Consider the following 15,259-nt stretch of genomic DNA (forward strand, 5'->3'; position numbering starts at 1 on the left):
ACACATAACAGGAAACATATCCACAGCATTATCATTTATCCTTGTCATTATCATTTACGTACTATAGGGTACAACGTATATGTGTGACTTTTTAATTTCTTGTCATATCGCCACGGACCACCTGTGCAGTCGTCGCGGACCACCAATGGTCCGCGGACCACAGTTTGGGAAACCCTGGTTTACGGTATTTCAAATTAGCCTAAGCCTGTAGGCATAATGATCACATCTATAAGGTTAGGTTTTGGGGCCAAATTAGAATTGTCCACGTTATGATTTTAACTACGTTATTTTGAATTAAAGAAAATACACACTTATACCAAAAATTGAGAAAGCTAATTTCGTTTCAAATTGTTGCTAATGTTTAAAGCACGAGGCTACAAAATTTTCTGAACTTCTTCTTTTTGGTAAATTTGTAGAAGCTTGAAAGATAGATAATTTTAATCTGACCTGATAAATGAAACCGTTAATGCGTTGTTCACTTTTATTTTAATGTTCACTTTTATCATCCCGTTCCCGACGCCTGGTCAGAGAGAGCAGCAACCAATATTCGGGATATTAGACACTGTCTGTCTCCCGTGTCAGAATCTCTTCTCAATTAGATATATTTTAGTTGCAATAGTTTTAGAGTAAATCAACTTGTTGTGATACTACTTACTCTATGATGTCTACTACTATGAGGCCTACTCATGATAGAAAGCATTTTTTGAAATAAGCATTAAGAAAATCACTGCATTGTCAAAAACGAGAAAAACTGTTTTGTAGAATCAGAAAAGAAGCGAAGAAAACTGTTTTAAGAGTTAATTTCAAACAATTCTTTGGAAAATTAATCAAACCAGTCATTCTTCGAGTAGGCCACAAGATTACTGTTGAACTGTTAGGTTTATCTCACTCTTTGACCACAAGACCAAGTCGACCAAAGCTTTTAGAGACCAAGCGATGGAAGAACGCTTGAAAAATTATATCGACAATGCAGAATGCAAGCAGCTCATCATCAGAGGCCTAACCCATAGCACCAGAGAAAAAAAAAACAACTTGAAAGTACCGCTAGTCAAAATATTACAAGCCGTAGGGTAGTAGGCTATAGGCTACCGTAGCTTAACATGAACAGTCTATTACAGTATTCTGTTGTCATTCGTTTATTTGCTCACCACTAGCTTCACGGGCGCTTTTTGTTCATAGTTTTACACCATTCAAAAACATCCGCCTATCTAGGCTATATCCCAATCTCTTTTTTAATACCTGTCCTGTGTGACACTGTTCTACTTCTGAAATGTCGGGCAGCGTCAGAAAAAATAACACTCTGTGTCTTCGGAACGTCGTCGTGGTTTCAGCTCGCAAACTATCTTCCAAAACAAATCTTCCATTCTAATTCGACAAAAAATAATCGGTGACGCAATAAGTCAGCATATTTCAATCAGACGTGTATCGTCTTTTCTGGCATCAGATGAATTATAAATGCCAGAGTTGAGCTAAAATTGCTAGCGTAGTAATTTGAGAGACTTCTTGAACAGAAATTATAGCTGAAGGTCCCGCTTTATTAAATAAACCTCCACTATACAGTTCAATCCCAGGTTCTCCACACAACTTATCGTGGCATTCGTATCCACTTTTGCATTTTGTGCACGGATTTCCCACATCGTAAGCAGAATACCCGTTGATGTTTCCGGTCGGTCCGTAGTGGCAGATGAGCATTGTAGCCGTCGACCACGTTGTTCCGCCCACTTTAACATTTGTGCAATCGGCCACAGCACAACCCACAGCATAGGTAGTTCCCCATACCATTTGGGTGTAGTGTCCACAAACGTCTAAGCAAGTTTTGCTATAAACATCATAATATCGCTTTTCATTTGCCCAAGCCTTGACCGCACCTTCCGCAGCATAATCTAACGTCACATCCTGCGTATTTACAATCCATATATTTTCGCCGATAAATGTGAAATTGTACCTTCTTGTTCTGTACGAAGCATCACTGTGTTTATATTCACATCCCTTCACGTAATCTGCAGCTAAAGCTTCCAATCCATTGTCCCATCTCAATTCTTTCATGTTGTTGGCACTTGGGACCACTTGTCTTCTTTCTTCGTTGTGCAGGTTCACCATTTTTACTCTTTCCTTTATTCCGAAGGTTCGCAATTGCGCAAAAGTTCCACGAGGCTGTATAATGAATAGCTCCTCATCTTCACTTTGAATGAGAGAATTGTCTAATCTTACGAAAGTAAAAAAATAAGTAAAAAGTACAAATGCGGAAAGCATTTTGCATCCCTACTTTTCCAGCTCACGTGAGTGAGCGGCTCAACCTAGAGGTGGAGTTAAGTGGGTCTTTTAAAGTTCATCAAACCTAAAAAAATTCCTCTTGCTAAAGTTTATGTAGGCCTATTACGTCACAATCTATCATACCACGGTTGTGGTAAACAGAGATATAGATCCTGCTGGTTGCTGAAATAGCCTACACCTACACTGTAGGCAGTGGTTCTCACCACCGGTGGTCCTGCAGTATTTTCGTTTTGATAGGTTTGCGTTCAACCATGAATTTTCAACCTTCCTGCCCTCTTTTAAGGTGTATTCCGGGAAATCAGAGTAGCCTATAAAGACTTTTCCCTTCACATTGGTTATTAGTGCTTTTTTGGGGTAACTGGTGAACAGGTCATAAAACAGAGGGAGAGGAATTTTCTCGGACTAGTTGTAGCGTATAATAAAAGCTAGTTAGTTCCCATATTGCGAGGGTTGGACGTCATTAACAAGCAAAGATTTCTTTGAACTAAAATGCATTTTATTAAACTTAAAAACAGTACGAACGAACACTACAGTGAATGACGCGGAGAACTTTTCACTTCTTCGGGGCAATGATTCCTTCCAGTTGAGTCTAAACAACCAATATGAAACTAAATAATTGAAGTATTCCAATGTTGGTTGCTGTTACATGAACACATAGATTCAAAAATCTACAAGTTCAACTATTTAAAAAATGTTTTAAAAGAATGTTCGATAATGTTTAGTTATTCGACTCGAAGTGAACTTGTAGGCCTAATTAAAGCTTAGCTTTTAATTAGGCCTACAAGTTCACTTCGAGTCGAATAACCGCAAAAGGATATAGCTTTCAACGAAGATAAAAAGTTAAGATAGTTTATTCGTAGGCTACCGTAACTTTAAAAATAAATTGTAGTTGAAAAACAAAATTATGCCAAGAATCATAACACTTGCAAAAATAAATAATTGCAGCTATCACAAAATCCTAACATGGCATTACAATGTAAAGTCGTATTGAAATGTACCTCTTGTTGGCCAAGCTAATGCGTTGTGATTCTTAGCCTCATGTTGTCTAATGTTGAGCTAATTTTCTAAGAAAATTCTAAAATATAGCTTTTGTATGTACTCTTGTACAGTATATATGTATGTCCAGTTTTAGTCCGGCGATGTCATCTCGTTACCGAGCGTGGCCGGATCCACTTCCACGTGCCACAATCGCCTTCACACCTTGCCTCCTTATCGACCTGTCCAAAGCGTCTTCTCTTGTCAAGCCCACTTTGCTGCTTTCCTCCTCAACTTACCTTTTCCACATTTTCTTGGGTCTTCCTTCGACCATCCACTAGCAACTCCAGCGCTCTTCTCAAAACATCTTTATCCCTTTTTAAAACATGCCCATACCGCCTCGCTTTCGCCAACCTCCCAACATTTTCATTTAACCCAATCAAGTTTATAAGTTTCTCGGTTTTTCACCTTTAAAATTAATGATTAGCCTGCTCTTGCTGGAAAATTAAACGTAGATGCATGCGCAGCTAGGGAAAAATACGGATAACACGAAAATCTGCAACTGTCATAAGGTTTTGATTCAAAATACATTGTCAAAGTCTAACAGGGGGAACGGCAACGTAAGCAATGGCTACCTCAAACGAGGAGTCAGAATAACGCCAATTATGGCTATATTTTCTGCTGTGTGTGAATCTCCTGAGTGAATATCCAGAAAAATGTTAAATCCAAGAAGTATTTACTTACCTTGAGCTGCTGATTTGTTCTTTTTAAGAATTGGATTTCTTCGGAATGCTTCTTCTCTTCAACTTGCCTTCTTTCTGCCTCTCTTTTCTCAATGGCCTCACATTTGGCTTTAAGTTCGTTTACAGTTCTTTCCAGATCCTTCTTTTCATCATCTAAATCTTGGATCTGTTAAACAATACGATTACATTACCGAAGGCTAAACCAAGGGGGGCGGCGGCGGAAAACTGAACTTGTTTGCACTTCAAGCCAAAATAAAAACATAACAAGTTGGGGACGACCTGCCCTTTGATCGATCATACACTGTATTAAATTTAATCTTGTAAGTTCATTTTAATTTATTCAGTCGACTTAATGTTGTTTATGATGCAGTATATGGGCGAGCCAGATTAAAAAAAAACTATCTAAAACCATCTTGTGTGAAACAGATATTAAACTTAACTTTAAAAAATGATTAGTTTAGGAAGGATGTGGTTTCCCATCTTCTAGCGGAACATAGTCTAGTATGTTGACTGTTTATGTGAAACTCCTGGTCAGTAATGCACGGTCAAATTTTTTGATTCGCAAGAGCAAGATGGTACAAGGTGTTGCATTACTAGCCGAGTTTGACACATGTGGGCAAGCCTGTGCACAGGTTTGAAAAACTGTAAACACGAGTTTTTTTAATTACGAGATTTCAGTTAAATTTATTGGTTTTATTATAAAACTTCCAAAATGTTGCGGGTTTAACTTTCACGTTTTGGAGCAAAAACAGTAGGTCCTAAAGCAAACATAGAAGAACAAACATACAATTAAATTTAAAGCCTAAAAAAGTCAGATGAACAGATAATAGTGATACTATTTACAACCAATTACGTCATTTTACTTTCGATGGTAGCACTGCAGAATCGCACAAAATGTAACCTTCTTTTCCATGTCAGCCTTTCCTTGTTCTGCTTGTAGGGCTTTTCTCATGCCAAAGGCGACACTGCTCTCATATAACGTTTGGTAAGCGGCTATTGTCATGCGGATTTCGTCACGAACTCTCAGCAAAAGTAAGCCTCGTTCTGCGCAGTTGATTGTCACTTGACGAATTAATTCATCTACAAAAAGAGATTAATTAGATTATACAGGTACATGTGTGTTTCCCAACAGTTCTTTCATGTTTTTGTCGGAGTTGGTCGCTAAAAAACGGTTTCTCTTTTAGTACTACCGGCTTAAGCGGCTTTAGTACTACGCGCTAACCAATTGAGCTATCGCCCCGATAGCTCAATTGGTTAGCGCGTCACTTCTGGAACGAAGAAGCTTCAAGATCAAGCGGCGCTGGTTAGACTCTCGGGGTGTGCGCTTGAGCAACGCACGTTAAGGACTGCTCTCCATTCAGCGGCATCTAATGGATGGAATAGTTCCCCGGCAACGAGACTTCAACAATCGGAAACTTCACTCTGTCAATCTCGGTGACCGGGCCTGCGTCAGTGATTCAAAGCCTCTACAAGTATGCGAAACTGCCAGGATTAAGCTCTTCAAGAAGCTTTCCCAGTCCGAGGATAAAGATTCAATCAATCAATCAATTAGTACGAAAACAACTATGTCTTTCCATTCCCTAATATTCAGTATAGCAGTGCCCGTATCAAGAAGATAATGGAGCAGGTGGTTCATTTGGTTCAGAGATAGTTCCGCACCGAATTAAGAGGGGAGCTAATGGACCAACAAACCTCGTCTTCAAACAAGACATGTCAAGTAGTTTGCAGCAAGCTACGTTTCCTCAAACACTTTTAATTGTCTAAAAAAAGCTATTCATTTGAATAATTCCAAAGCAGAAATGTTAATTTCGGATGTTGTTAAAAATATGTTGATCTGCCAAAAATTTAGCTTTCAACATTGTCCCTACGAAGTTCCTAAAAATGTAGTTTTCCTAAACTTTTTTCTGAATATTCCAATTATTCTGCTAATCAATGTACCAAAACATTGTGAATACAACTCCCTCCTCACAGGACAGATGCCAGTTTCCCTGGCCTGTCTTTGCTGCAACCGCTTGTCTAGCTCTTCTTGTAAATTGACGACGTCCAGTCTAGTTGCTGGAGTGCTAGACACCTAAACATAAACATCGCTTTACAAGTCCACAGATATAATTAATTTGCTCTGTTGTCATTGGTAATAGATTTATTTTCATTTTGAGACTACTTTGACATTCAGCTAAATCAATGAATGATTGAATGACGCACTGTAGCAGTGTTAAATACTGTAATAGCAGACAAAATACAGTAACAATAGCAATCATTTTTAACTTCGTGCTAATTGTGACTGTAGCAGCTTACAATGTTACAGACGTTATGGCGCAATGGCAGCAACTAGATTTTATAAGGAGTATTTTTCTAACTCTCTTACAGTCAAAGTATTGGCTACGACGCATGCGGTGTTATGCGACTTTTTCATAATATTTATTTTAAATCTCCAAGCCTCAAAAAGCTAAAAATTACCAACTTTGAAGTTATATTCTGCTAACATTATAACAAAGCAAGAACATTAATATAAAATTACCAAGACAGACAACAACTGGGTTAAATGATCCTACACATCATAGGTTACAGTTTTATTACCTGTTGCACCCATAACTGTCCTGATTCATTCCATTCTCTAGGTGGCAGAATGCTGTTTAATATTTCATCTGTTTGTTGCTGTTTGCTTGCGTCAAGAGGGGACAGCTGGCCAGTTTTAGGAGGGGCCGGTATTGGGCCTTGGGTGGCTGTTTGCTGGGGGCTGACTTTTAGAGCCCTTGCCTAAACATTTGGTTCAATACAAATTAGTAGTCTGTATGTTAAAGGACTGAAGAATTGTAGTCTGTATGTTAAAGGACTACAGATTAGTAGTCTGTATGTTAAAGGACTGAAGAATTGTTGGATATGCTAGAGATGAGAGAGACCATAGACCAACTGGCAAGGGCAAATGGAGTAAGATGGTATGGACATGTGATAAGGAGGGAGGAAGAAAGTTTTCTTAGAAAGGCACTAGATCTAAAGGTGGATGGGAAGAGGAAACGCGGTCGTCCAAGAAGAACGTGGAAACAACAAGTGAAGGATGAGTTTAAAAAAGTCGGACTGAAGGAGGAAGATGCAAGGGACAGGGTGAAATGGAGAAAAGGGATTAAGACAATTGCTGCGCGGAAAAAATAGGCCACCCCCACTAGTGGGGAACAAACCGACGATGGATTATGATGATGATGTTCTGTAAATTAGCTACAATGTAAATCACCATACCTGGAATGAAACAATAGGCATTGATTTGAAAATTGTGTATTAATTATCACAAAAAATATTCTATGCAGAATAGTTTTTAAAAAGTAAGCATTAGATGTTATAATTGTTTTTTGTTGTATGATAAACTTATCTTAAAACAATGCATCACACTAAATATAAAGTCGATGAGTAACCGGCACATACTTTAGGAGTCTTCTTTTCTGTGTTTCTGCTCACAAGAACAGGATTATCATATTTTAATAAAGATGAGTTAGGAGGAATCATAGTTGATAATATATGTGCAGTATTTTCCTATTGTGTAAAATTAATCCACTGAAAACATAGGAAAAGATATATAAAATAACATTAATCCAATAGTCTAGTTATTAGGAATCATACAATCAATTGTAAACTAAAAATACACTAATTGTCATTTTTAGCATGTTTGCTGTACTTAGTAGTTAATCTTAAGTGCAATGGAAGTCTCAACATATGACCAAACTAATACACTAAAGTTTCTCGGATTAAAGATGCCTTCAAAACTTCATGGATTCTTTTGCTTTTGTACTCCACTATAAGGCCGAGCACAGCAATGATGGACCATGTTATTTTAGGATCAACACCCCTGTCCTTAAGGTACCAAACTGCCTTAGATAGTTTCATGCTGTTTCGTTTAGATCTATCCAAAAAGGAACATTTATGGTTGGAAAAACGTTTTTTAAAAATAGTCTCACAACAACCAATGTATTAAAGAACCTTAGGGCCGTTATCAATGGTGGCTTTGTAAACAACGGCCTTCTGCAAGCATTGCCCATTCAAAAGACAATCTGACTTCACCCTACAATTGCAACCAGGCTGAGATGGTTCATTATCAGCCTGCAATATTGACTTATTGTGGGAGGATATGATGCTTGCAACATTCGGAGTACAACTGTAGCTCAGCTTAATAGTATTACGGTTGAATATTTTATGTAATCTATGATGGGGCGGAAAGTGGATAGAAATGGATGAAATAGTTTTCTATCCACTTTCCGTTCGTAATAATTGTGGCCTCTGTTTGGCTGAAAAGCTGGCCATTCTGAAGGCCGATAGTAACCACCTTCTGAACAAACGTTCAGAATTGGTGGGTAAATGTTGTCATGGTAACAAATTTAAACTCAAGTACTTCAAAATAAAATAAATTCCTTTTAATTTTCACAGGTTCTAAATTTAAAAATAAATTTCATTTGATTTTTACAGGTTATAAATTTCAAACTAAATTTCATTTGATTTTTACAGGTTTTTTAAAAAAATATCCCGCATAATTATGACAGATTGCTACCACCTTTTGTGTTTGTTCGTCAGTTGTTGCTTGTACGCAGGTCAGTGCAGTTTTATTGAATTTCAGTCATTTTATTATTAACATTTCACGAATAATTGTTTTGTTAGATGAATTAAGATATTTTCTTGAAGAGGGCAGAACGTTTTGCCGAAAACGTTTGAAATTATGTATCTATTTCATTTCTGTATTAATTTTGAATTATGCAATTCAATGTTATTAGGTTGTTATCGATTGTCTGTCCATAAATTTAATTTGTTCAGGTTACTACAGGTTACCGTACTTTATCCTTATGGCATTTTGCTTCATTGTGATGTCACAGTCACAGGTGTTGGCATCAATTTGCTTGGTTTCAAGCTGAACATTCTAATTGAGGCTTTATGGTAACGGATGAAGGTAGCCCTTTGTTATTCTGAGGGTTTTTTTGCAGATTGGATTATGGTTATAATATTGAATATCTTTTCAGGAATTACAGGTTTAAAAGTTTTTTTGCAGATTAAATTACAGTTACAATATTTAATATCTCTTCAAGAATTACCGATTTATTGTTTTTGCATGTTTTTCAGACCCTTCTGATGATCCGTTAAAGGTGAAACAGGCTGTTAAGGATTCAGATAGTAATAACTATATTTGATTTAATTCGCTCTGCTTTGTTTTTTTGCTTAGCATTGAGCAGTTTTTGTAGTATTAATAGTTTTTATTGTTTTTACTTTACAAACATTATGTTTATTAAGTTGTGAGTTTAGATCAGGGTTGATCTCTAAGTGGTCAAAACTGGGTTTTGACCACTAAGCGGTTTAAACCTGGTTTTAACTGGTCAAAACCCTGTAATGAGTTGCTTGATCGAATGATCGTGTTCGCCAGAAAATCACTGAAAATGTGAGGGAGATGGTAGAAGGTGAGGGAGAAGGAAAAGATGAAATTGACTGGTGAATGAAGCATTTGAATACACTGGAGAGACTTGTTAATTCCAATTGTTCAATTGAGGTGTTCTAACTTACATAAAGTAGATAGGCATAGGTAGGCTTCAAAGAACGAATCATAAACTATCCTATCTTTAATTTTTAAAGCATCTTAGAATATGCATTCGCATTGCTTTATTTTAACTGGATAAAATTTGATGGCAAATGTTTTTCATAAAAAAAATTGTTGGAATAAATTCTTGTACTTCAGTTGGCTGTGCAAATTGTTCATCGTTCTACCAAGCATTTTTTGGATCATCAGAAACTTATTTTTAGAATTTGAATTTTCTCAATAATTAAAATAACCAACTGATTGAAATATCAAAAACAAACAGAGAAGTTGAATATTTTTTGTTCCAAATCCAGCATTTAGGTTATGTTGATCAAAACAAAATATAGTTGAACATCATTACTAATAACATGGAGGGTAATACTTTTAATTCAATTGAAAAGCAACTTGATTCATACACTAAAGGGGTTTTGACCAGTTTTGACCAGCAATAGGTGGTCAAAACTGCCCGGTTTAAACCAGGTTTTAAACCGATCAACCCTGGTTTAGATCAGTGATTCGCAAAGTGCGTGCCGTGGCACACTAGTGACCTAGTGTGCCGCCACAGATTCTCAAGTGTGCCGCGAATCTTGTTGGAGTTTTGGAAAAGAACAGTATAAATATTTAAAATAAGCCTTGCAGACAAGCATATGCGACTTAAAAGCACTCTAACTGCTTCAATAGAGGATAAATAAGCACATGTGACTATGAAACCAACTATGGCATTGCCGATAGAGTAAGGTAATTGCCACGTTATAATTGGGCTGCTAAAGAATACGTTCAGTACGGGTTTATTGCTTCAGGACCCGAAGATAACCAACAACCTTTCTGCATTATCTGCAATAAAGCCTTATCTAATGAGTCGCTTGTTCCCAGTAAGCTGAGCAGATATTTGGAGAAAAATCATCCAACATTGAAGGATAAACCAAAAGGATATTTTGCGAACCTGAAGTCCCAAACAAACAAGCAGGAAAAGATCATGAATAGAATAGCCACCTCAAGCTGCCGAAAAAAAGATTGATTGCAAGTTACAAAGTGGCTCACTTGTTGCCGAAACACAAAAAAGCCGTTGTTGTTGAAGAAATGTTTGGTAGTGCTTCCTCCGAAAAAGTTAGAGTTCCGTTGTCAAATAACATAACTCAATTTCACGAAGGATAGAAGAGCTATCCTCAGATTTAATGGATCAAGTTCGCAAACACTTTGTTGCTATACAGACAACGAGCTGTCTATACTATGATCTTTACAAGTTAATGGATCTACTGACAGAACTGGGAAATCTCATTTGCTGGCTTTTATTCTCTTCATTAACACTGAAACATTGGTAAATGAATGTTTGTTTTGTAAAGAATTGAAGGACACAATCAAAGGAGAAGAAATATTCAAACTGGCAGATGAAAATATTTTGCTTTCTGAGTTGAAATGCAGTAGCTGCGTGAGCGTTTGTACTGATGGTTGTCCTACAATGCGCGGGGGGGGGGGGACTAAAAGTCTTGAAGAAAGTCTTTGATTCGTTTCCCGCTCTGAATCAACTCATAATCAAGAAATCCTTCTGCAAATTGTGAGCACATTGTCTGGACTTCAGCTTGTACTGCAACATTACTTCCGCCATTTGGAAGCAATGAATCAAGCGATCTTTCTGCAGAAGAAGAAGAACAGCTCATTGATTTACGAAGACTCGTTTTTTCAAACGCTGTTTCCACACAAAAACTTGAATGAGTTTTGGCTGTCTGCTTCCAAATCCTATTCCATGATCGGTGCAAAAGCAATGAAAATTATATTCCCATTTGCATCTTCATGACTATGTGAACATGGCTTTTCTGTTTTGACTGAAATTTAAAGCTGTAAATGAGAGAGACTGCTTAGAAATGACGATGAAATGCGGGTATGTTTGTCAACAATGCAACCTCATTTCAGTCGTATATGTTGGTATAAACAAGCACATCCATCGCATTAACATGTGAAAATAATTTTTTTTTAAAGCAACTTTTCTTCTCTTGTAAGTGTGCCGCAAGCGTTTCATAATTTTTTTAGTGTGCCACAAGATGAAAAAGTTTGGGAACCACTGGTTTAGATCTTGAACATAAGGAAAGCTCGATCAAACACAGGTGACACTTACTTTAAGAAACTTTAACCAGATTTGTTTACTACTGTACTTCTGTTGAACAAGGTAAATTTCTGTTGATTTGAGGTTTAGGAGACTCATGTAAAGATTGAGAGGTGAAGGCACAACACAATCAGTGAATTACTACTTTTACATTCTTTTGTAGAGCATCCACCCCCCAAAACTTGAACCAGAGATACAAATTCGGCTATTAATCTCAACTTGAAGGCTTAACCCTATCTTAGTACGAGCTGTTTTCATACGCGGAAAGGATGTCACGGCTATCTTAGCCCCATGCTAATTAATAGTCTTTGAGATTGAATGATAAGCAGGCCTACATAAATTACAGATAGGCTCACTAATCAAGTTGTATTCGATGAGGCTCAATTGTATTTTTGTTTTTAATGTTTTGTTTAAGGTCATGCGGTCATACTGAGCAGGTTACACTGAGCTTTTGAAGACTAGCAAAGTAGTAGGTTTAGGAAACTTATTATTGTTTTGATTTCTTTTCAGTTTTTATTTTCCATTGCTGGTGCGAATATGTAGTGAATGACAAAGTAACCAAAGAAAAACTGGAAAAATAACTGAAACATAATTTACCGATGCTTGACATTTGTCACATTAAGAACAGGGAAGGAGCTGACTCTATGGCTGATATAGGCGTAGTCTTTCACAGCTTCCTGTCTGTTGTAGTATTTAGATTGCATATAGTGTTATTTTATTCATATTGTTTATAATTGTACCGTGCTATTCTCGCAACAGACAAAATAAAAGCTTTTTCTCTCATTACAGCTGTCAAGCTTCAGAAAAATAATGCTTGAAGTACAGTAGCCTATGCATGTACATTTGAGTTGGATTATTCAGTACAAATATCTTAATGTTTGGGTGGCAGCTGACTTAGGTGACCTTTTGGTGTTTTGCTGCCATCCTTGTTGTGCGTATTATTTGTGTTATCGTATGTACTACCGGTACGGTATTTACCAATAAAACGAATATACTTGTTCTTTATCACCAATTTAATGTGCTCAGAATTGACAATATTATTAAATTAGAGACTGCAAAATTTATGTACAAATATGTGCACAAAATGCTGCCCCGGGCCTTTGCTGGCTGCTTTATTTTTGTAAACGAAATTCCCCATCATAAAACCCGTCAGAACCAAAACAATGATTTATATTTGCCTTCTACAACGTCAAACTCTGGTAAGAAGATGCTATGTTTTAATGGAGTGAAACTATGGCACCAAAAGAAATAAAAGAAAAGTCTTATAATGTTTTAAAATATAAATGTTTATTAAAGAATTTGTACAATGATCACTCCTGAAACGTATCATCCGCTTATTCCTCTACACAGTTTTTTTTATGTTGCCCTGTGTTATTCTATTTTAAATGTATTATGTAAAGTGCTGGTATTGCGCTATATATTATATATATATGTGTTAATGTTCTTAAATTTGGGTCTTTTGTTTTAAATGTTTGGGTGGCAGCTGACTTTGGTGACCTTTTGGTTTTTTGCTGCCATCCTTGTTGTGCGAATTATTTGTGTTTTTGCTTTTTGTGTCTTTCTTTTTCGCCAACAAAACAAAAAAATAAACTGAATACTGAACTGAATCTACATTACAATGCACTCAGCAATAACGTAACTAATCTCAACCAGTAAATATATATTTTTTCACTTTTCGAAAACAGGATTTCACAAACAGTTGGGCCCTTGCCAAGAAACCTGTGAGCATATGCATACCGGTACTGCTGTAGCGATCCATTATTTCAACATATAAGTTTTCCTGCCTTTTACTAAAGTTTCTGTAATTTTCCGTGTAAACTGCTCCCAAAGTAAATAAAAAAAAGGGAACAGAAAATAAAAGGGTTTGTTCGCCCTTTGACGAGAGCTCTATCAAATCGGACTAGCTCACATCAAACCAGCTCAGTTAGACCAGTTCAGCTCTCAGAAAAACATTAAATTGATTGTTTAGTTAAAAATGTAATGATTTGTAATAATGTTTCCCTGTTCCGTAATTTCAATAATGTTTTCCTGATTCTGTAATTTCACTATTTTGCAATGTATAAATTCAAATTGTGTTAGAGACCTACAATATTAAATGAACACCTTCTGATAACTTAAAATTATAATTCGAATAACAATTGTGTGGAAATTAGTTCATGGAGTCAGATAGCCAAACTAGATAAATTAGATAGATAGAAATTTCACCAAGCAGTTAGACAGCCTTCATCTTAATTCAACTTATAAACAAACCATTCTCATACTTAAATATAAACTATCCTTATAACAATTGTGTGGAAATTAGTTCATGGAGTCAGATGTAGATAGAAATTTCACCAAGCAGTTAGACAGCCTTCATCTTAATTCAATTTATAAACAAACAACAACCATTAAATAAAATATAAATAAATTGCTACCACACTTTTATAAGTTACGTAAAATAAATATCACCACCACACTGCATCCAAAACATCCGCACTCAGCAGTTGGAGAGTTACCATGACCACAAACTTGATCACTAATGGCGCAACATTATTTCACTGTAGAAAGTTCGGTGCATTTCCTCTAAAATGTTTTTAGGCTATAACATTTTTTGTTGATATTAAACCTCCAAAAAATTACTCTATCAATGCACTCTGTCCTTCTGAAGCTTTTGTCAAACGTTCATATTTGAAAGGTGCCACGCCCGCCTAGTTTAAAAATTAAAACAATTGACTGAACATTAAACTTATTTTTTTTCATTTCTAGTGCTTCCTTAAGACAAATAATGATTTTATATTTTTAAGAGTCAGCAAAAAGTGAAAAAGTTTCAGCAATGTTGACAGCAATGATCGCAAAAGTCTGCAAAATGTGACAAACTAGGCACGGCCTCCAAGTCAAGCCTTAACTTTTTTCAACAAGGAATGGTCAGCCTTAACGAAATTGTTAAATTATTTGCAAGAGATATGACTAATGGTAGTAGGCTGCACATTACCGTTAAAATGCTAAAAACGGCGTGAACTAAGAAGCTGTTCCTTTCCTTGCAAAGCTATAGGCCTACCCATGCCACGATTTCTTTTGATGTAGGTTAGGTGTTATACACATTGCACTTTTAGACATTCGTTTCGATTTGTTTCAAGTAACAAACGAACCAAACTGAGTTGGTAATCAACAACGTTTACAAGCGTTGTATCAATATAAAACGTATGTAGGGGAAGGTGAGGTAAGTTGTGCCAGTGGGTAAGTTGAGCCACCCCCCGTAACTCGAAAAATAAAAATCGCATCAACTTTCTATTGCCACCTACCTGACCGTTTATCTAATATGGAGCTATTCTGTAAAGATTATAGGTCTTTGTCTTGTAGAAAGACAGAAAAACTGTTTTTAGTGACTTTGGGAAGTTTTTTGAACTTTTTGAAAAAAAAGATTTTTTGTGTTTTACAAAATGTCTGTGGCATTCACCAGTATTGATACGTCTAACAGTAATCACTAATGTTAGCTTATTCAGAAACTATGAAAGTGAGGTTGCTAGCTCATATATGACTGGAGAAATTCCCGTTTAACTTTTAATGGCGGCCTTGAGGTAAGTTGAGCCAGTGATGTACAGGTAAGTTGAGCCGGTGGCTCAACTTACCTCACTTCAGCTG

The 15,259-nt window shown here is 36.5% G+C and overlaps 2 protein-coding genes across 4 annotated transcripts in view; both read right to left on the minus strand.

Annotated features, from left to right (window-relative positions):
• LOC145770764 (GLIPR1-like protein 1) overlaps positions 1-2,322 on the minus strand; it is a 29,868-nt gene extending 27,546 nt beyond the window's left edge. The window contains exons 1-2 of one of the 3 annotated variants that reach the window (XM_082582479.1): positions 1,946-2,322; positions 1,240-1,365 (exon numbers count right to left, since the gene is read on the minus strand). In XM_082582479.1, coding sequence (XP_082438605.1) covers positions 1,284-1,365; positions 1,946-2,253 — 390 coding nt within the window. In that variant the 5' untranslated portion in view covers positions 2,254-2,322 and the 3' untranslated portion in view covers positions 1,240-1,283. Of the gene's footprint in view, positions 1-1,120 lie in introns of those variants that run through there. The other 2 variants (XM_082582478.1, XM_082582477.1) reach the window with 2 other exon arrangements.
• Positions 2,323-2,748: 426 nt separating this feature from the next.
• On the minus strand, positions 2,749-7,540 carry LOC145770702 (33 kDa inner dynein arm light chain, axonemal). Its single transcript, XM_082582397.1, has 6 exons — positions 7,410-7,540; positions 6,570-6,749; positions 5,931-6,063; positions 4,894-5,072; positions 3,994-4,158; positions 2,749-2,863 (listed from the first exon to the last, which is right to left on the minus strand). Exons 1-6 carry the CDS (start codon positions 7,488-7,490, stop codon positions 2,828-2,830), a joined length of 774 nt encoding a protein of 257 aa, XP_082438523.1. The 5' UTR covers positions 7,491-7,540; the 3' UTR covers positions 2,749-2,827.
• Positions 7,541-15,259: the final 7,719 nt, after the last annotated feature.

This window comes from Aplidium turbinatum, chromosome 5, assembly GCF_918807975.1.
Source record: "Aplidium turbinatum chromosome 5, kaAplTurb1.1, whole genome shotgun sequence".
Taxonomy (NCBI): Eukaryota; Metazoa; Chordata; class Ascidiacea; order Aplousobranchia; family Polyclinidae; genus Aplidium; species Aplidium turbinatum.